The sequence below is a fragment of the Eumetopias jubatus genome, unplaced genomic scaffold (assembly GCF_037043125.1).
Source record: "Eumetopias jubatus isolate StellerSeaLion01/CBP00866 unplaced genomic scaffold, mEumJub1_p1.0 scaffold_14, whole genome shotgun sequence".
Classification (NCBI taxonomy): domain Eukaryota; kingdom Metazoa; phylum Chordata; class Mammalia; order Carnivora; family Otariidae; genus Eumetopias; species Eumetopias jubatus.
Window position 1 is genome coordinate 102,616,575 of NW_028274820.1, and position 21,002 is coordinate 102,637,576.

Here is a 21,002-nt window from a genome sequence, read left to right on the forward strand (position 1 = left end):
ATTTGGATTACTCATAATCTAAAGGTGGAGAGGTAAGAGCCCAAGGTTCTGCCATGCTGAGAAAATACATAAAAAAGGGCAAAATGAGTTTATATAGGTAAGAAAATGCACGGGACTATCTGAGGTCTGCGGATGAGCAAGGAGAGAGCAGAATTAAAATTGATGGGAAAGGGTGTCTGGGTGGCTCAATCGGTTAACCATCTGCCTTCAGTTCGGGTCATGATCCCTGGGGTCTGGGACTGAGCCCCGCATCGGGCTCCCTGCTCAGCGGGGAGCCTGCTTCTCCCTCTCCCTCTGCACCTCCCCCTGCTTGTGCTCTCTCTCTGTCATATGAACAAATAAAATCTTCTTTAAAAAATCGATGGGAAGCACAGATCTAAACAGCATTAGGTCCCCAGCTGCCATGGAGGCCTGGGGCAGCGGAGGGAGGGGGCTGAGTCTGTAGGAAAACCACCAGGCAGGGGACATCGCCATCCAAAGCTCTGGCCTAGAGGAAACCCACTTCCTTCCATAAACTAAGTTCATCTCTGCTACTGCATTCCAGAGCCATGCAGCCAGATACCCTGGCCCTCGGCTGGGCCATAGCTGCCATCCTGGTGCTGCAGGCGCTGGCCACGGCCAAGTGCCCCTCACGGACCCTGCCCAGCCAGCCCGGTGTGTTCGAGGACCTGAGCGCCCAAGAACTGAAGGCCGTGAGCAACTTCCTCTGGTCGCAGGAGGAGCTGAAGCTGGAGTCCTCCCGAGCACCCACCATGGCCAAAAACTCCGTGTTCCTCATTGAGATGTTGCTGCCCAAGAAGCAACACGTACTGAAATTTCTGGACAAAGGTGGAAGGCCTCCCATCCGCGAGGCCCGAGCCGTCATCTTCTTCGGAGCCCAGGCGCATCCCAATGTCACGGAGTTCGCGGTGGGGCCCCTGCCGCGGCCCTACTACATGCGAGAGCTGCCTCCCAAGCCGGGGCATCACACCACCTGGGCCTCCAGGCCCATCACCGGGGCCGAGTACGCCCTCCTGGCCCAGGCCCTGCAGAAGGCCACCAAGCCCCTGCACCGATTTTTTCTTGATACCACAGGCTTCTCCTTCCAAGACTGTCACTCGCGATGCCTGACATTCACAGACGTGGCGCCTCGGGGCGTGGCCTCCGGCCAGCGCCGCTCTTGGTTCATCTTGCAGCGCTTTGTAGAAGGCTACTTCCTGCACCCCACGGGGCTGGAGCTCCTCATGGATCACGGGAGCACCAACGCCCAAGACTGGACGGTGGAGCTGGTCTGGTACAACGGGAAGTTCTACCAGAGCCCAGAAGAGCTGGCACGGAAGTATGAGGAGGGACAGGTGGACGTGGTGGTTCTGGAGGACCTACCCGCCAAGGGCCAGGGCGGGGAAGGCACAGAGGAAACACCCCTCTTCTCCTCCTACAAGCCGCGCGGAGCCTTCCCCACCACCATCCCCGCAAACGGCCCCCGCCTGGTCCAGCCCCAACGTCGCCGCTACAGACTGGAGGGCAACACCGTGCTCTACGGCGGCTGGAGCGTCTCCTTCAGGCTGCGCTCGTCCTCAGGGCTGCAGATCCTCAACGTGCTGTTCGGCTGCGAGCGCATAGCCTACGAAGTGAGCGTGCAGGAGGCGGTGGCACTGTATGGAGGGCACACGCCGGCGGGCATGCAGACCAACTACATCGACGTGGGCTGGGGGCTGGGCAGCGTCACGCACGAGTTAGCGCCCGGCATCGACTGCCCGGACACAGCCACCTTCCTGGATGCCCTCCACCACTACGATGCCGATGGCCCCGTGCGCTACCCCCGAGCCCTCTGCGTCTTTGAGCTGCCCACGGGAGTGCCCCTTCGGCGACACTTTAATTCCAACTTCAGTGGGGGCTTCAACTTCTACGCGGGGCTGCAAGGCCAGGTGCTGGTGCTACGGACCACGTCGACGGTCTACAACTATGACTATATCTGGGACTTCATCTTCTACCCCAATGGGGTGATGGAGGCCAAGATGCACGCCACCGGCTACGTCCACGCCACCTTCTACACCCCCGAGGGGCTGCGCTACGGGACCCGCCTGCACACGCACCTGCTTGGCAACATGCACACTCACTTAGTGCACTACCGCGTGGACCTGGACGTGGCAGGTAGGACCCAGGCTTGGAACCACCCTCCCAGCCAAACATCTGCCTTCCTGCGGGAGACGGTGCTGAAACTTTCCTGGAGGCAGAGATTCAGGAGCCTAGCCTGCCTCTCTGCAAACTACGGGGCTAGACATCTAGGTGCCCCTGAAAAGCAGTGGAAGTGACCAGCATGTCCATGGCCCTGAATGCGGGCAGTGGGCCCTGCCCTGGCCCTGGGGCTCCTTGACCCCTGGAGGGTTGGATGGGGCAGAACAGTGCGCATGTGGGCTTAAGGGTGGGGACAATGCTTAAGGGTGTAAGAAATGTCGCTGCCTACGGCTATGTCGGCCACAATACTCATTGTCTCCTGCATTAACAACGTCACCACAAAACATGGCAGGGGCATCATGACGGGCTTTGGCTGCAGAACAGGCCTGACTCTGAGTTGTCTTCTAGTTCCTCTGTTAATTTTTTGGTTTTAATTCTTTCCTTCTACCCTACACCTAGCTCAGTGCATATTCCCAACATCCTCTTTGCTCCACTCCTGATGGTTTGCTCTTGGATGTGGTCTGGGATGGAGATCCCAGCACAGAAATGAGGGTATTTCAGGTCAGGGGGATTCATTCTCATTGTCCTTCTTCCTGCGCATCTGCAGGCACCAAGAATAGCTTCCAGACCCTGCAGATGAAGCTAGAAAACATCACCAACCCCTGGAGCCCAAGACACCACCTGGTTCAGCCAACCCTGAAGCAGACAAGTTACCACCGGGAGCGCCAGGCAGCCTTCCGCTTCGGAAAACTTCTGCCCAAGTACCTGCTCTTCACAAGTCCCAAGGAGAATCGCTGGGGTCATAAGCGCAGCTACCGGCTACAGATCCACTCCATGGCCGACCAGGTGCTGCCCGTGGGCTGGCAGAAGGAGCGGGCTGTCACCTGGGCCAGGTAAGGGAGGCCTGGGAGGCGGGGGAGGGCTAGTATTCATGTGTCTCTGTGTGTCATTGTGTCTGTCTATGAGATTCTGAGTCTACGTGGTGGTGTATCTGGGCCGGTGAACGTGTGTGTGTGTGTTTTCTGAACCTGGGGCTCTGTGTTTGGGGAGGGGGAGGGGAGAGCTGTGCCGAGCACCTGAGCCTCAGCTGACGGTTGGTCAGTCTGGCTGACCTCCAGGAGATGATCTCACAATGGGGGGAAGACAGTAACTTCCCCCCATCGTTGACCCTGAAGATGTCTCTGGGAGGGCTGGGAGGCCCCCTGGCACCCAGAGCCACCTGGCTTCTCTTCTGGGCAGGTACCCCCTGGCAGTGACCAAGTACCGGGAGTCAGAGGTGTGCAGTAGCAGCATCTATAACCAGAACGACCCCTGGGACCCACCTGTGGTCTTTGAGGAGTTTCTTCACAACAATGAGAACATTGAAAACGAGGTACTGGGGGCGCCTGGGTGGCTCAGTTTGGTTAAGTGTCTGACTCTTGATTTCGGCTCAGGTCATGATCTCAGGGTCATGGGATAGAGCCCCGAGTCAGACTCCATGCCCAGTGGGGAGTCTGCTTGAGATTCTCCCTCTCCCTCTGCCCCTCCCCCCAGCTTGTGTGTGTGTGTGTGTGTGTGTGTGTGTGTGTGCGCGCGCGCGCTCTCTCTCAAATAAAGAAAAAAGAAAAAAAAAAAGAAAACAAGGTACTGGCCCTGCCTTCCTCCAGGCTTAGACCAAGGCCGGACCTGTGCAGCGCCCCAGGGTGGACAGCATAGCTCACTGTGTGACGGACGAGCTCAGCGGTCTGCCCATTCCTTAAACATAGGGCTTGAGGGGGTTGCCCACCCCTCCCCCCTCTGAGCCTCCTTAGCGCTTGCCCACCCCTGTCTCCCATAGGACTTGGTGGCCTGGGTCACCGTGGGCTTCCTGCACATCCCCCACTCAGAGGACATCCCTAACACGGCCACACCCGGAAACTCTGTGGGCTTCCTTCTCCGGCCTTTCAACTTCTTCCCTGAGGACCCATCCCTGGCGTCCAGAGACACCGTGATCGTGTGGCCCCAGAACAGCGGCCCCAACTACATCCAGCACTGGACCCCGAAGGAGGAGGAGGAGGACTGCTTGATGCCCGACCCTTTTAGCTACGATGGAACCTACAGGCCTGTGTGAAGGACCCTCTGCCCCCAACTAACCCCACATAGAAGCCCAGGTGCCCCCCCAGAGAAAGGCAATAAAGCCCTGGGGGCTCAGCTCTGCGTGCTGCTTCTTGGGGGGAGGACACACCCAGCTGAGAGAGCAGGTGGCCTTGACCTCCCTTCACCTTGGTCTACTCCACCCCAGAAAAGACCTCCATCAGTAAGGCAAGTGATGCTCACTCAAATACTAGATTCACCTATCAGATTGGTTTTAAAAAACAGACTGGCAGCTCCCTCTCCGGGCTCTGCAGAGGACTCTGGGATGTTGCTGAGGGGCAGGCAAAGTCCTGCGGCTATTAGGAGGATGCTTCAGAAAACGGGCAAAACTGCCAACACCTCTACCCTGTGACACACTGATTCAGTTCCCAGGGCTTTATCCCAGGGGTCTCTCTACAAACACAGGAAAGACATGTGTTCGCAGTGATTCACTGCGGTGCCATTTGTAATAGCAGTCTGGAAGCAACCCAGACGTCCATCTACAAGAGAGACCCCGCGGGTGTGAATAAACAATGTACAGCCACACAATGCAATCCAGGTGATTGTATGGGCAGGGACATTCTCTGCACTGGTGAGGAAAGAGCTTCAGGATGCAGATACCCCAGAAAGACAGGCAAGGAGATAACTAAAGACTGTTGTCTTAGTCTGGTCCAGCTGCTGTAACAAAAATCCCTCAGACTGCATGCCTTATGAACAGCAGAAGTCTATGGCTCACGGTTCTGGAGGCTGAAGTCCAAGATCAGGGTGCCATCAAGGTTGGGTGAGGGCCCTCTTCTGGGTCGCAGACTTCTGATTTCTGGATGTGTCCTCGCATGGTGGAAGGGGGAGGGAGCCCTCTGGAGTCTCTTTTATAAGAACACTGATCCCATTCACTAAGCCTCCATCCTCCTGACCTAAGCACCTGCTAAAGACCCCAAGTCCTAATACAATCACGTTGAGTGTTAGGACTGCAATATGAGTTGGGGGGGGTGATATACACATTCAAACAGTAGCAGCTGAAGGTGATGGGAGAAGTGGATGACATTGGGGAGGAAGCAGGAGTCCTCAATGTAAACCAAGCCCCAGGAAGTGCACCGACTGCCCATCTTCTCCTCTCCTTTGCTGAGTTGTTTTCATTTCTTAATCATGAGAATGTATTACCCATTTGAAAAAATTTAAATCTAAATTTTAGAAGAGAAAGGGAGGGAAGAAAAGAGGGACTCTTGTTGCTCATTGATGAAACTGATTGATAAGGCAGGCTGCTTCCTCCCAGGTCCCTACTCCTTCTCAGACTTTCTCCTCCAATTCCAAAGAGGAGAAGACACGGGGAAAATAATCGGCGCACAGATGTGGTTGGTTCTCTCTTCCCTCTCCATCACGCCTCTGAATGAAGACTTGGTGCACTCCCACCTGAGAGTTGGCCTACCCCGCCCGTTCCTGTTCTTTATCCTCCATCCAAATGGGGGCGAGGGGTGGCCATCATTCCCTCCTCTCCCTGCCATGCACCCCGCTGTTGGGACGGTCTGAGACTTGAGTTTGGGCTTTAGAGGGGCTCCCAGGACAGCCCCTACCTCCCTTATCTGCTGTAGTCTCCCCTCAAGGAAAGCTGCATGGGCTCACCCGCTAGGCTCGGGGTCCCACCCCTAGCTAACCTTCACCGTGACCTTGTTTTCCTCTGCCATTGTTCTGGTTGCCTGTTCCTACCCCAGGAATCTGGTGGGAAGGTGTGGCTGTGGTGAGGGCAACATTAGTCTGGGTTCCCTGGTGCCCAAGGGCTGTTAATCAAGCAAACAAACTTGCATTGTGCTTAATATTCCAGGAACCCCCTGGAAAAGCTTTAATTTGTATGGCAGTGAGAGGGTGAATCTTAAGCTTTTCATCTTAACACCGTTAAGACCAACATTATGGGATTTGGACACAGCACTTTTGTAACAACCGATACATTATTTAAAATAGCAACAATTTTTATCTTAGCCATTTTTAAAAATTTTTGAAATTATCTGAGCGTTGTTCCAGAGCTTTGGAACTCCTAAAACACAAAAGATTATGAATGTCCACCACAGAAAAAGGAAGAGAGCAAACTTTTTAGCACTAGGGGAGGAAATCTAATCCTCTTAAGAAGGGTTAATAGTTCAGTAGACAATAACTCCTTCTGAAGGGGAGCCAGGAAATGCATTTGCTTTGAAACTTTTTACTTTTCATTAACCTTCAGCCTTGCTGGAGTAGCTGCTCACTGTGCTTTAAAAAATTCCTTTTTTTTTTCCCCTCATCCTACTTTCCTCAGGTTATCGCTATCATGAGTCTCCTGCACCCTAACATCACTCTAACGTCTGGCAAATTCCATTATTAACCCATAGGTTAGCAACAACAACAAAAAGAATATTATCTAAAAGGATCCGTCTTTAACAACAACAAAAAATTATGAGACACACAAAGAAACAGGAAAGAGTGACCCCCACACACGGAGGGGGAGCGCCAAACAGAAACTATCTCTGAGGGGACCCAGATGTAGAACTTAGCCAAAATATCAAAACAGCCATTATAAGTACATTCAGAAACCAGAGGGAAACCATGCTTGGAGAAGTAGATAAAACTTGGACAAGGTCTCAGCAAACAGAGAATATCACTATAGAGATATAAACTATTTTTTAAAAGAACCAAACGGAGGGATGCCTGGGTGACACTGTTGGTTGGGCCTCTGGCTCTTGGTTTCAGCTCAGGTCCTGTTTCCTGGGGGCCAACATGGCCATGAGCCAATTTACTGAACAATCAGAGCTGGGTGGTGTGCAGAGTGGAAATGGAGGGTCCCCCTCTCCATTTGTTGCCTTTCAACTTGTTGCACTGTTCCTGAGGCCCTCCCCGGGCCCCTCTCCTCTGTCCTGTCACTCTGGGCACAGGCACTGTGGCTGGGGCTCCTAAGCTACAGGTCCCACCAGTGGGAAGCCCTGGTGGGAGACTGGGTGGGGAGGGAGAAGGTGGGTCTTTGTTCTCCCCTCTCTCCAGCTGGGCCAGACAGGCCTTCGGGGGTCCAGCTTCCACCGCGGAGCCTGGCCACTGGGTCTAGGAGCACCTTTTCTTCTCGTTGTCCTCGGATCCTGGGCTGGAATATTTTCCCTGTTATTGCTGGCTGGCTCTTTTATCCTGTTCTTAATGACACCGGGAGCACATCCTACCGTCGCTTTTGATTGTGTTCGTGTATTAAACAGCCCCATCAAGTTAATTTAAAACTCCCACCTGACATCGAATTCAAAGTTTCCCTCTCCTCCCAGTTCAGCCTGACCCCAGGTCCAAGGGTCCTGGCCTGGGGATGAGTTGGGCTGGCTTTCCCTCCCTGCCTGTTCTTCTGCTCAGGCTCTCGGGGGCCAGGCTAGGGTGGGATGGGGATGGAGGGAAAATTGCCCTACTGATGTGGCCTGTTCTTGCTGTCCTTGGGCTCTGCGGGGGCAGGGGGTGGGTATGTGAAACCCATTGGCTGAGAACCAGGTGGAGAAGAGTGAGCTGTTCGGGGACCCTCTCCCGCTGGGTGAGGGGCGTATCTGCAGAGAGCAGGGAACCCATGGCTGGGGCTTTGGGGTTGTGTGATGCCCAGTGATGTCGAGACAGTACAGGAAATTCTAGGTCTTATAATACATGGGGTCTTAGGTGCTCAATGTTGTCAGTTTTGGGCTTTACACAAGATCCATAGACACTGAAAAAGGCCCATTCCCTTGGGACTTTTCCGGTCCTTGTTCTCATCTTACTTTTTAATTAATTAGCTACTCTCATGGTGAGAGCCTGGGCATCTGCTCAGGCCCACGGTCAAGTCTAAATCTGCTCAGGTCATGACCTCAGAGTCATGGAATCGAGCCCCATGTCAGGTTCTGCGCTGGGCTCGGAATCTGCTTGAGACTCTGTGTCCCTCTGCCCCTCCCCCCCCTCAAATAAATAAATAAATAAAATCTTCAAAAATTAATAAATAAAAGGAGCAAATGGAAAATCTGGAGTCAAAAAGTACAATCCCTGACATGGAAAATTCCCTGGAGAACCTGGACAGTGGCTTTGCTCTCACGTCTGCACTAGAATTCCCAGCCATGGTCAGGAGGCAATCCACATCAAAGAGGGACAGCCATGTGCAGCCACATGTCGGTGACCTGGCAGCAGGTTCTGGGCTGACAAGACAGGTCACTGCCTGAGGCATGTGTGGCTGTGTCCCCCAGCAGGCCCCCCACCGGGCTGGCGCTCCCCTGTGGCTCCCAGTCCGCTGTCGCTGCTCAGCCCGGCTTTCCTCTAGATTTAGAGGCCTTCGTACACTTGGCACATTTTTGTTCAGCCATGACATTTAAGGTCCTCATGGTTACCTCTGCCCAGGGCCAAACAAAACGCTGATCTCGACAGGGTCTGGCCAGTGATGCTCAGATAATGCCAGGGTGATCTGGACCCAAAGTCACGTCCAGTCAGTGGTCCTTGGGGTTAATCTCCTGGAGGAGGAGCCCTGACCACACCCTTTGGGGTGAGCAGATCTTTCCACCCAAATCATGGGCACATCCAGTAATTTGCCTCCCACACGGTCAGGCTGGCCCACGGTCCTCTGTGGCGGCTCACAGACCCCAGCATATAGGGTCAGCGACAGGGAAACTCTCAGAGCTGCCCAGACATCTCTTTGTGTGTTTAGCTGGGGGGTGGGGGGGCAGTGGCAGACGTCCCCAAGCGACAGACCCTTGTTATACACACCTTCATCCACCCATACTTGCCAGAGGCTCAGACCCTAGGAAAAGGGGGCGGGGTTGGTCCTCTGCATTTTCCCCCAAGACAGGGCCAAAGTCCCAGCTCTTCCTGGGAAGAGAGGCTGGTGGCACCCCCACACCAGGCTTGGCAAACCTGTCACTTCGGGAGAGCACTGACAGAAGGAGAAGCACAGGGCTGGGTTCTGAGTGGGAAGAGACACCCCCACCCCACCCCCAACCTGCTTTGCAAAAGACTACAGAGATCCCACTGAGAGAAAACCAGGATTTACACCCTCAGCCTCCTCCCCACTCCAGCCCAAGCACATTTCCTCCCCAAGTAAAACAAAATGTAGTCTTGTTTGTGGATGCTCTGCTCCCAGGTGGAGATGCAAATAGAGAAAGCCTTGAGTGAACCAAGTTGCTTTATATAATGAAGAGGATGCTAGAAAATTTAGGGAAAGAAGAACCTGTTGCTTTTAGAGGCTTTTCAGGGAAGGCAGCCTCTGCCGTACAAGGAGAGCTTTGGGAGACAAAGGAATGAGGGCACATAGAAACCCTTGTCTAAGAGCCAGCAGATACTAGGGTTCCTTTAAGAATTTTCTCATTATTGTCATTTTAAGAATAAAAAGGGTAAAGAGGTAGGCAGCAGGGGCTTCCTGGTGGCCCGGGTCCTGATCCCAGGAAGTCAGACTCTAATCCCAGCAGCCCAGGGGCAGGTGCAGGGCCAGGCCTGGCCCCAGCTCTGCCAGTACACACCCGTGAATCTGTGCGAGTCCCACAGCCTGGGAGACTCCAGGCTGACTCTAGGCTCCTTCCTTCCAGTCCTGGACACACAGCTTCTGGACTGGGGGTGCTTCTCGCGCCCCCCCACCCCGATCTCATCTCCTCTTGCAGCTCAATCTTCTCAACACCCACTGCCCCATTGCCCTTGACCCGGGGCCACTCAGTCTCCCCGCTCCTCTCCTTCCCAGCCCACCCCACTCCGGCCTTACAGGCCCCACCTTGGAAAATCAAGGATGTACATCAATCTGCTAATTTCCACCACTGCCCACGCAGCACCCACCTCCCCACACACCGCTGAAACGGCAGGCGTTCCGCTTGGGTTCTGGGCTAAAAGCTGGAGAAATCATCTTCCTCCTCTTCTTGTGCTCCTCCCGAAAGCCTCTGCTGACTCCTTTAGTGACTTAGGGCCACACTCATTACAAAGGCCCTCGTGGCAGGGCACGGTCAGGGCTGGAAGGTGTTCTGCCACCCTATGTACCAAGGGGAGCCCAGAGAAAGGAGGGGGCACCAGTCACACACCGTCAGTGGTCCACTGGGACTAAACCTGTGTGCCCAGGAGCCAGGGGTCTTTCCACCGAATCTCTGGAATCTCTGAAACCCCAAGACTCGTTTTTGCAGTTTGAACTTTTGACAGTGTTGGCCATTTCAGGTTCGTACAGCGGTCAGCAGAAGGAAGCATTAATAAGCTCGCCCACAGGAGCCCACTCTGCCAACAGCTCAAACGACCGCAAATCCATTTGTTCCAGCCTGCTCCCAGGTTAGGCTCCCTTGGTGTTCATTTCCTGCTCAGCGAGGCAGTGAGTCATCACCCTCCCTCCTCTCCTGCTTTAACTATTGCTCTGAGACCAGAGTCTGCAGAATGAGAGGTCACATGGAACCCTTTATTTAGCACAGAAGTCCTCAACCTGGGGGAGGGGGGAGCACGGCCAGCAGGGGTAGCGAGAAACAGGCCCCAGTGGCTTCTGAGAGCACATCTGAGCTGACCAGCTCGGGACAGTTGGGAATTCCTGGACTTCTCGGAGGTCCCCTGACATTCAGGACTCTGGAGCACTCACTTTGTCGCCGGCTAAAGGATGCCTTGGGGCTGAAATCAAATGAGCGAGCTGCCATACAGCTAGCTGGCTGCCGGTAAAAGCCAGACAGCCCAGGAAAGCGTCCCGCTCTTAACTCTGCGGTACGCCTTCAATGAAGGGGCTGCGGTCTGCCATGTGTCCAGCAGGTGGCGCAGCACACCTTCCCCGCCAGCTCCATCAGGCGGCGGCGTTTCACCAACCTCGCGGAGATGAAGGATGAACGCGGCAAACTGGCAATGTCTCCAGGTGCAAGCTACAGCTTGACCAAACACCGCAGAATCATAATGTTTTCATTAGGACTAAGTTCAGCTGAATTTAACAGAAAAAAATACAGCAGCGGCTTGACAAGAGAGGTTCTATTTGTTTCTATGTAAAAAGCAGCTCAGGGCTGGGATAGGAGCTCCATGAAGGTATCCGAGATGCAGCCTCCTTTCTCTTCACCTCAGCCACCTAAGATATGGCTCTCGGCCTCCTAGTCCAAAGTGGCTGCTACAGCTCCAGCCATCGTATCTGACTACCAGGCTGTAGGACAGAGAAGGGAAGAGAAAGGGATGGCACTATGGTCTAAGGAACTGTCCCAGAATTCAGAGTTATTACTTCTACTTACAAATCATTGGCTTAGTTAGGGAGGCTGGCTCCTGGAGTCTTTTACCTGAGCATTGCTACCTCCAAATAGTGTCAGGGTTCAGTTTGGAAGAACAATGTGAGAATGGAGAGCTGAAAGGAACTAGCAATATCAGCCAAATATTATCGTATGCCACTGAAAATTCCTTTATATCAGCACAGCATATTTTCCAACCCCTGGAAACTGGGATGACTGAGGACTCCCTCACTGCCTAGTTTCATCGATATGACTCCCAGATGCACGTCCCATGTCCAGATTCTCCTCCTAAACTCCAAGATGTACATGTCCGGCAAGAATCTCACCTACAACATGTCATCCCTCCCCACCCCACTCCCCAGCCAGCTGTGCCCCTCAGCTGAAGGATCTCATCGTCATGGCCCTTGACCCAAGTCAAGAACCAGGAAGCCATCTTGAGCACTTCCCTCCGCTCTACATTCCCTCTCTTTATGCTATAGACCAGCTTTCTGATGTTTCTTGAATTCATGCCAACGTGCCTTTCCCATGGTGACTTCCCACTCATCTCCCCCAGCCTGAGGTGTACCCCTGTCTCACCCCCTCCAGACCATCCTCAACTGTGCTTCCAGAGGGATCCCTCTAAAATCCAAACCAAACAATGTCACCCTTCTTATCAAAGCCTCAATAGCTCCCCACTGTCCTTGGGGGAAAATCCAAACATGAAAATCTTTCACATGATTTATCAAGACATTCAGAATATGGTCTGTCCTTATGTCCTCCTAATAATGGTTAGCATCTAAGGAACACTCACCACCATGTGCTCAGAAAAGTCCTAACACCTCTCACCCCACAGCAACTCTCTGAGGCAGTGGTGATAGCTGGGTAATTATTCGGCAAATATTCCCATTCCTCCAGGATGCACTCCCCGGCTCTGCTGAAGCTGAACCAGACCACATGACATGCGTTGGCCAATGGAATGTTAGTGGACAGAACATAAACAGAACCACTAAATGTGCTGGCATGGTTTGGCTCCTTGCCTGCTCTCCAGAAACCCAGGGTAAGAAGAGCTTCCTCCAGAACGCCTTCAGCCTGTGTCAGGTGATCACACCTGAACTCAGTCCAAACCCAGGCTACCCACAGCCCAACGCTTAGCAGCCCACCCATGCCCACCCTGGATCAGCCGAACTGTGGTCATCTGAGACCCCTGAGTTTGAGAAGAAAGACTTTTCTGCTATCTGTCACTGAGTCTGAGGACTATTTGTTATGCAGCATTGTTATGATAACAGCTGACTAACACAGGTAAGTATTAGTATCCGCATTTTCCAGCAGGACCAAAACCTCAGGCTCTTTGTACCTTCGGTTGCCTCTCCCTGAGTCTGCCTCTCATGGCCTTTTGCGTAGCTTGTCCTGACCCATTCTTTAGGGGTCAGCTCAAATGTCACTTCCTGAGAGGCTTTCTCTGTGGAAGCCACACCACGAAACACTGTCACAGCAGCTTAGTCCCCTCATCCTCGCCATCAGAAAGTACTCACCCTCCTGTATTCTCCTCAGTCTGCATGGGCCTCTGGCCCCAGGAGAGAGGCTGTGTGAGAGTGGGGCCTGGAGAGTACCCAGCCCACTTCCGCACTCCCTGGGCAGCCTGGATGCCTGGCTGCTCTCCCCACGTGGCACCCGTTTCCTGGCCTGCTCACCTGATTGCCTCACTAGACTGAAGCTCAGGGCTCATTCTGCCACCCCAGGGGCACCTCTCCCAGGGCTGGAGCAGAGCAAGCATTTAATCGATGATGAATCTCCACTCTGCTCTGATGTCTCCAGCTCAGCAATGGGAAAGATAGCTCCTTTCTGTGCTGGAGGAAACTGCGCAACCTGCTTCTGACCCTGAGGCTGGACAGGGGAGGCCCAGGTTTAGAGACTTCTCCAAGGACCAGAGACCGCTTTCACTCCTAAGGATAACTTCCCTGCCCCCAGCTCTGTAACAGCAAAGCCCCCGCAGAGCGTTAACCCTGGTCCTGGCATTCACAGCTCGCCCAGCCATGCCCTGGCAGCCTGGCCACACAGGGCTCCGTGGCCTTTCCTTCCTTCCCAAACCCCGTGGGTTCCTTTGGTATTTGCAGAGAACTGTGGTGCCCTGGCTCTAAACCACACTACGGAGGCCCCAGGCCTTGATGCACCCGTGACTTGTGGGAAGCACTGACTTCTGAGGAAATAACTGGAAATCCTGGTGGAAATGCAGAGACCCTTCCTCCCCAGGTACTTGGATGTGGCCGGAGTGCCACTGGCAGTGAAGGAGGGTCTGGCAGAGTCTGTCTCACTGACAGGGCAGAGCAGACCAGGCAGGGAGGGAAGGGCCCAGAGGGTGACAGCCCGAGCAGAGACCCAGAGGAGAGAAACATCATACTCTGAGACTCTGAGCAGGGAACTGTAAGAACCAGTGTGGTTGTGAAGGCTGGGAGGCCCACAGCCTTGGTCTCGGGATTTACTCGTGGCTGATGGGGCACCTGGCCAGGCCTTCCCCAGGGCAGAGGCAGGATGGGATTGTACAATCTCACCCGGGAGGGTGGGTTTGGGAGGAAAAAGAGTAGAGGCAGAGAGATCATTTAGAAGCCTGAAAATATTCACACAAGAGATAATGAGAAACTAAATCGGAGCAGGGGTGGGAGGCAGGCTGGGGCAGCTGAACTGAGAGGTGGGGGGACCCAGGGGAGGGCTTGTTGGAGGCTTGGGCTGAGGAAGAGGCCGGTGGAGAAGGGACCTTGAAAGGAGGGGCCAAAGTCAAATACTGGGGCTGAGAAAATGGGAGAGAGCCACAGAGACAGTGACAGAGAGACAGAGAGAGCGAGCCAGCGGGGAGAGCACACTCTAGCCAAGGCGCTGGCCCTCTAGGAGACACATCTTCCACGAGGTCCTTCACAGGCTTCTCCCCAGAGCCTCTCATTGTAGCTCCTTTCTACTTCTACCATCTGTCATTTTGCATTACTCAGGACCTCTTTGGCTGCAAGTGATAAAACAGCCTGAAAAAGGTTACAGAAGGAAGAGACTGCTTTGAAAAGCTCTTTGGGCATCGCTTCCAGGGAAGGCAGGTTACAGGACCAGCCGGTGGAGGAGGGGGAGGCCCAGCGCGTCTTGAAGACGTGCTGTCTTCAAGAGCCTCTGGACCCAGCTCGGGAGCACTGCCAGCAGCGGAGGCCCAGGCCTTGTGCCTGAGCCCTTGGGGTTGAGTTCGTCCTCATCTGGAGGGACCTCTCCACCTGCTGGGCTCGAGGCCCCCTGAGGGTGCTACGGACCCCAGCTCAGAGGGGGTGATTCTGTCCCTGGTGCCAGTCTGCCAAACTCCCTGGAAGGACACCCATTGACCAGATCCAAGGACCATGGGGCAACGGGTAGGGTCTATAAGAATTCTGTGGCTCAGACTCAACCTCCAGGTTGGGTGGGGAAGGACCGTGTCCGGAAGTATGTGCCAGGTATCAAGCACGAGAAAAGCAATGGATGAGCCCTAAGGTTAGATGGGCTTCAATAGAAGCCCCCTCCCCAAGCTGATATTCCTCTCCCTCCCTCCGTCTGTCTCTCTGTCTCCCTCCCCATCTCTGTCTCCCTCTCTTCTCTCCCCAGTCAGCCCCCCCCCCACCGGGCTGGGGCTCCCCTGTGGCTCCCAGTCCGCTGTCCCTGCTCGGCCCTGCTTTCCTCTAGATTTAGAGGCCTTCGTACACTTGGCACATTTTTGTTCAGCCATGACATTTAAGGTCCCCATGGTTACCTCTGCCCAGGGCGAAACAAAACGCTGATCTCGACAGGGTCTGGCCAGTGTCAAACCCTGCGGACATACCGCCGACTCTGGACACCCAATTCCTGCTAATGCAGCCAAAGACTGCACAAGCCTTCTTGGCAGCCTTGGCGGCTGAGTCACACTGAATTTTTTGTTTCCATAAAACATGTTTTAAAGATTATAAAAGTAATCATGTGCTCATTGGAGAAAAATTTGAAAACACACAAACATATAAAGCAGATAGTTCAAAATCATCTATAATCCCTCATTTCGATATATTCCCCTTCAGTCTTGTGCAAGTTTCTAAACATTTTTTAAACAAATGCTGATGTTGTCTGTATGTAGCTTGCACTTAACCTTCTAGCAAGAGCCTTTTGCCTACCATCAACAATTCCGTAAAACTACTACTTGAAGTGTGCAAACGCTGTTCCTTCCCAGGGCTGCTAAGACAATAGCTGACCACTCCAGGTCCCAGTTAAATGCTTTTGTGGATTTCGCAGCTGGCCCTGGGCTTGCCCAGGAAGCAGGTGCTGGTACTTTTCCCCATTTTACAAACGAGAGGACTGAGGCTTGGAGGGGTTACACGACGGGCCACAGTCACACAGCTGGTGAATGGCAATCCCAGTTTGAAATTCAAGACGGCCCCCATGCACAGCCACGTTCCCTTGCTGCCGCCCCTGGGTCTGCACACCAACTCCCACAGGTGCGCCCGCAATGTCTGGGTGCAAAAGGCAGGTGTCACTTCTCTCCACATGGCTAAGCTGGGTCCCTCCAGGACAGTGATGGAGGATGCTTCCCATGAGTAGGGACATCCTATGTGTAAAACCCCATATGATTTTTAAAACCTTTATGTCATGAAGTAGCAGTGTGGGGCCAACCACTCAAGTGCGTACGCACATGGGCTGGAGTAGCTTGCCCACAGCTTGCGGAGCCAGGGTGGGCAATAAAGGACCGTGTCTTCCAAACACGGGGCCTCTGTGCTCTGATCACTGATGGCTGCTTCTGATCAGAGTGCAGACAAAGAGGCAGGCAGTCCCGTAATGTCGCATCTCTCCACCCCGGTTGTTGCAAGCCCAGCCCCCTCTAGCTGAAATGACTTTAGGAGATTTAAATAATGGGTCCCCCTTCCCCTCCCCCACCCCCGCCCTTGATTTTTCACTTTTTCCCCTTGCAGGAACCAGACATTAAAGACAGGGACGTTCAGAAAGAACTGCTTATACAGGGGAAATTAGAAAGTGACAGTGTGTGTCCACAGAAAGGCTCAGAAAAGACCTGAGAAGACATTAAGTTGACAACTCAGGCTGATCCTTGGCACAGAGACAGGCTACAGGAATCAAAAAAACAGTAACAAAATCCAGGAAACCCTGGTGATCAGGGAGATTCCCAGAGTTATCACATTATTAGATTCAAACTTCCAGTGTTCCAGGAAAAAAAAGAAAGAAAGAAATCAGGAGGTGTACAAAGAAATAGGAAAGTATATTCCATTCAAAGGAAAAGAAGAACCCAACAGAAACTGTCCCTGAAACAGACCAAAAGGCAGACATACTAGACAAAGACCTTAAAACCACTGTCTTGAAGATGCTGGGGGAGTAAAGGAAGATGTGGGGAAGGGCAGAAACTGATGTGCAAGCAAAATGGAAAAACTTCACAACACTGAGTTTGGCAGTGGTTTCTTGGACAGGACGCCAAAGTCACGGGTTCTCAAGAGAAAAAATAAACAAATTGGGGTTCACGAAAAATTTTTAATTTTGTGCATCAAAACACTCTAGTGACAGAGTAAAAAGGTTTTCCAGAGAATGGGAGAAAATATTTACAGATCATATATCTGATGAGAAGTTAATATCCAGAATATAGAGAGCTCCCAAAACTCAAGAACCAAAAAACAAACAACTTGGATTAAGGACTTGACTAGATGTTTCTTCAAAGATACACGACTGGCCAGTAAGCACATGAAGAGATGCTCTACATCGCCAAGCATTAAGGAAATGTAAATCCAAACTACCATGAGATACCACCTCACACCCATTAGGAGGAGACAGGAAGCAGCAAATGGTGTCAAGGATGTGGAGGAACAGGAACCCATGCACTCTTGGAGGGAACGTAAAATGGTGTGACTGCTGTGTCGTGTTTCCTCAAAACTTAGAAATAGATTTATAATGTGATCGGCAATTCTGCCTCTGGGTACATACCCAAAAGAATTGAGATCAGAGTCTCGAAGAGATATGTGTGCATCCATGTTCACAGCAGCATTTTTTTTAAAGATTTTTTTTTTTATTCATTTAAGAAAGAGAGCGAGAGAGAGCATGAGTGGGGAGGAGAGGGAGAAGCAGGCTCTCCACTGAGCAGGGAGCCCAACACGGGGCTCATCGATCCCAGGACCCTGGGATCATGACCTGACCCAAAGGCGGATGCTTAAAGACTGAGCCCCCCAGGCGCCCCAGCAGCATTATTCACAATAGCTAAAATGTGCAGGCGACCCAAGTGACTGTCAACCGATGAACGGATAAGCAAAACATGGTATATACATATGATGAACTATTATTCTGCCTTACGAAAGAAAGATGTCCTGACACCTGCTACAACATGGATGAAGCTTGAGGACATTCTGCTGAGTGAAATAAGCCAGTCACAAAAAGGCAAATACTGTGTGATTCCACTTATATGAGCCACTTAAAGTCGTCAAAATCATAAACACAGAAAATATAACGATTGCTGCCAGGGGGCTGGGGGAGGAAATATGGGGAGTTAGTGTTTAATGGAGACAGAGTTTCAGTTTTACAAGGTGAAAGAGTTCTGGAGATGGAGGGTGGTGACGATTGCACAACATTATGAACGCATTTAATACCACTGAGCAGTAAATACACTTAAGATGGTAAATTTTATGTTATGTGTATTTTACCAAAATTTTTAAAAAGAGAAGTTTGCAGGGGTGCCTGGGTGGCTCAGTCATTAAGCGTCTGCCTTCGGCTCAGGTCATGGTCCCAGGGTCCTGGGATCGAGTCCCATGTCGGGCTCCCTGCTTGGCAGGAAGTCTGTTTCTTCCTCTCTCCCACTCCCCCTGCTTGTGTTCCTGCTCTCGCTATCTCTCTCTCTCTCTGTCAAATAAATAAATAAAATCTTGTAAAAAAAAAAAAAAAAGGAGAGAGAGAGAAATGCAAAAGAGAGGAAAATCTCCCTTTCCTCTGATCCAGGAAGAAATGAAGGGAGCTGATGTGCCAAGGTCAGGGGATCCTGCAGAAGTGGCGCGTTGGGGGTTGGCCGTATACCAATGACAACATTTCCTTCCCCCATGAATGTATGGATTTTGCAAACCATCACCAAGAGAGGCTGGTACCCTGAAACCTAGGATGTGGTGGTTCCACAAGATACTTACGGCAGATTAGAAGTAACGAATACCAGGGAACACAGGATGTTCTTCCTCTTTATGTTTTACATTGTGTCATTAGAAAAATTGGCATGCTAGCTGTTCTACAACAACTCTGAGAGAACAGAGGAAGCCTTCCCGGTTTCCCTAATGAGGACAGGGACATTAAAACCCATTGTCTTCCCTGTCAATCACCTTGGGCAGAAAGAAAGTAGGCAGCTAGCCTTGCTGGAGAAAAGCAGTGGTTATAGCCACAGAGGGTCCTTCAGACTAACCTCTTTCTGTCTGCCTCTCCGGAGCAGGGAGGAGTAGGGGTGCTGGAGTCCTGGGCTGACAGAGTCCTCCTCAACAGAGGGGCTGAACACTGATGGCCACATCCCATTGTTACTTAATGTACTCTTAATTGGAAAATAAAGGGGTTTTCTTGAGAAAATCCATTCTGACTATTGTCTCCCTCCGAAAGCTAAGCTTATTTACAGACTGCCTTATAAACAGAGCCCAAATTGAGCCGAATTTGGGTCTAAAATGAGAGTGCTGAGAGTGGCCCCCAAAGAAGGGGGGATGGGGGCTCTGTTAGCTTCCTGAAGGCGCCATAACAAAGTACCACAAACTGGGTGCTTTATACAACAGAAGTTTACTATCTTACATTCTGGAGGCTAGAAGCCCGAGATCAAGGTGTCAGCAGGTTGAATTCTTCTGAAGCTTCTCTACTTGTGTTGTAGATGGCGCACTTCTCCCTGGTCCTCACATGGTCTTGAGTCAGCGTGTGTCTGGGTCCTAACCTCCTCTTCTTACAAGGGCACCAGTCATACTGGACTAGGACCCACGCATATGACCTCATTTTGTCTCAATTACCTCATTAAAGGCTCTGTCTCCAAAGACAGTCACATTCTCAGGTACTGGGCATTAGGATTTCAACCTATTAATTTGGGGGGAGGAGGGACCCAATGCAGCCCGTAGTAGGAGCTTAAGAAACGTGGTGGAAACTAGAACGATTGTTAGGGCACGTCTTGGAGAAAAGGCAGTGATGAGACTACCACAGAGCTGTATCAGCATCCATTTGAAACGAGAGAGCTTACACCTGTCCTGTAGAGGATAAATCAGCAAAGAGCTGTGACCTTCTCCAAATGACCTTGAGATGCAAGGATCACACAGTGTGACTGTGGGAGTGGGACTGGGGAGCCCAGATGAGGCCCACGCACCTTGTATGATTCTCAGAGTGAGCACACCCATTTCTAGGGATTTCTCCTTTGGAAATAATCGGAAAAGCTCTCAAAGATGTTTGCCCAAGAGTTTTCACTGCAACCCGGTACATAACATCAAAAATTAGATACCAGGGCGCCTGGATGGCTCAGTTGGTGAAGTATCCAGCTCTTGATTTCGGCTCAAGTCATGATCTCAGGGTCAAGATTGAGCCCCAAATCGGGCTGCATGCTGGGCTTGGAGCCTGCTTAAGGTTCTCTCTCTCAAATAAAAAAATTTAAAAAAAAATTTTTTTTAGAAAGAAGGTTCTCTCTCTCTCTCCCTCACCCTCTGCCCCTCCTCCCCACTCACACTCACACTTTCTCTCTAAAATAAAAGAAAAAATTCGATACCAGTTGAGGATTCATTGGTTATAGTACAACTAATTAAATAATAATATTTAAATATCAAAATAGCTAAAATTAATAATGCAGGTCTATATCTAATCAGACAAAAGTAAGAATGCGTTTTCTTAGCAAAATTGCTGGAAAGATGTCCACAACTGTTGAGTGCATGGCAAGTTACAAAATCCAATCCCATTTATGTAAAGAAAGTAGTATAGAGAGAGACCTGTGGATATCTGGGAAGACTTCACTCTGTTATCTCTGGTGGCAGACTTGAGAGTGATTTTTTTTCTTTATTTTTTATGATTTACTGTTTCAACTGAATTTTCACAAAATATATGAGTCATATTCATGATCAGAAGGAAAAAATGAGAGGTATCCTCAGGGGATTGTTCCCAGGGCCCAAGGTGCAAACCCAGCAGACCAGGATCAGCCACTGGCCACCAACAAAATCCAAAGGCAGAGGGCCGAGCTGTGGTGACACAAGAAAGGAATCTATTTCAGGGAGGCCAGCACCAGGAAGACATGGACTGATGCCCCAAGAATTATCTCCAAAGTGCTAATGATTCTGGGTTTATAAAGGGGAAATGCAGACCAAAGGTCAGCGGGTGTGTGGGGCTTTGCAGGAAAGGTCAGGTGGATCATTGTCTTGGGGTCAGTCACTCCGGGTCTTGCTGGCGTCAGGGCAGCCGTTCCTGCCTAATGGGGTAGTTTCGGTTCCCATCACAGGATATTTTGCCTGTCAGTTTCTTGCTTGAGTTAAAAGATAAGCTGAAGAGAATGGATCAGTGAGAGGTACAGGTAGAGGCTGAAATCTAAATGGAGGAGGTTAAAGCAGTAACAGGACCCTCTCTCAGGAGGACCATCAAGAAGCATCATAACTGCATCACCTTGTGAATTAA

General features: G+C 51.7%; 1 protein-coding gene across 1 annotated transcript; it reads left to right on the top strand.

The window, feature by feature from the left end:
• The first annotated feature begins 548 nt into the window (after positions 1-548).
• On the top strand, positions 549-4,246 carry AOC1 (amine oxidase copper containing 1). Its single transcript, XM_028089285.2, has 4 exons — positions 549-2,133; positions 2,765-3,050; positions 3,397-3,529; positions 3,974-4,246. Exons 1-4 carry the CDS (start codon positions 549-551, stop codon positions 4,244-4,246), a joined length of 2,277 nt encoding a protein of 758 aa, XP_027945086.1.
• Positions 4,247-21,002: the final 16,756 nt, after the last annotated feature.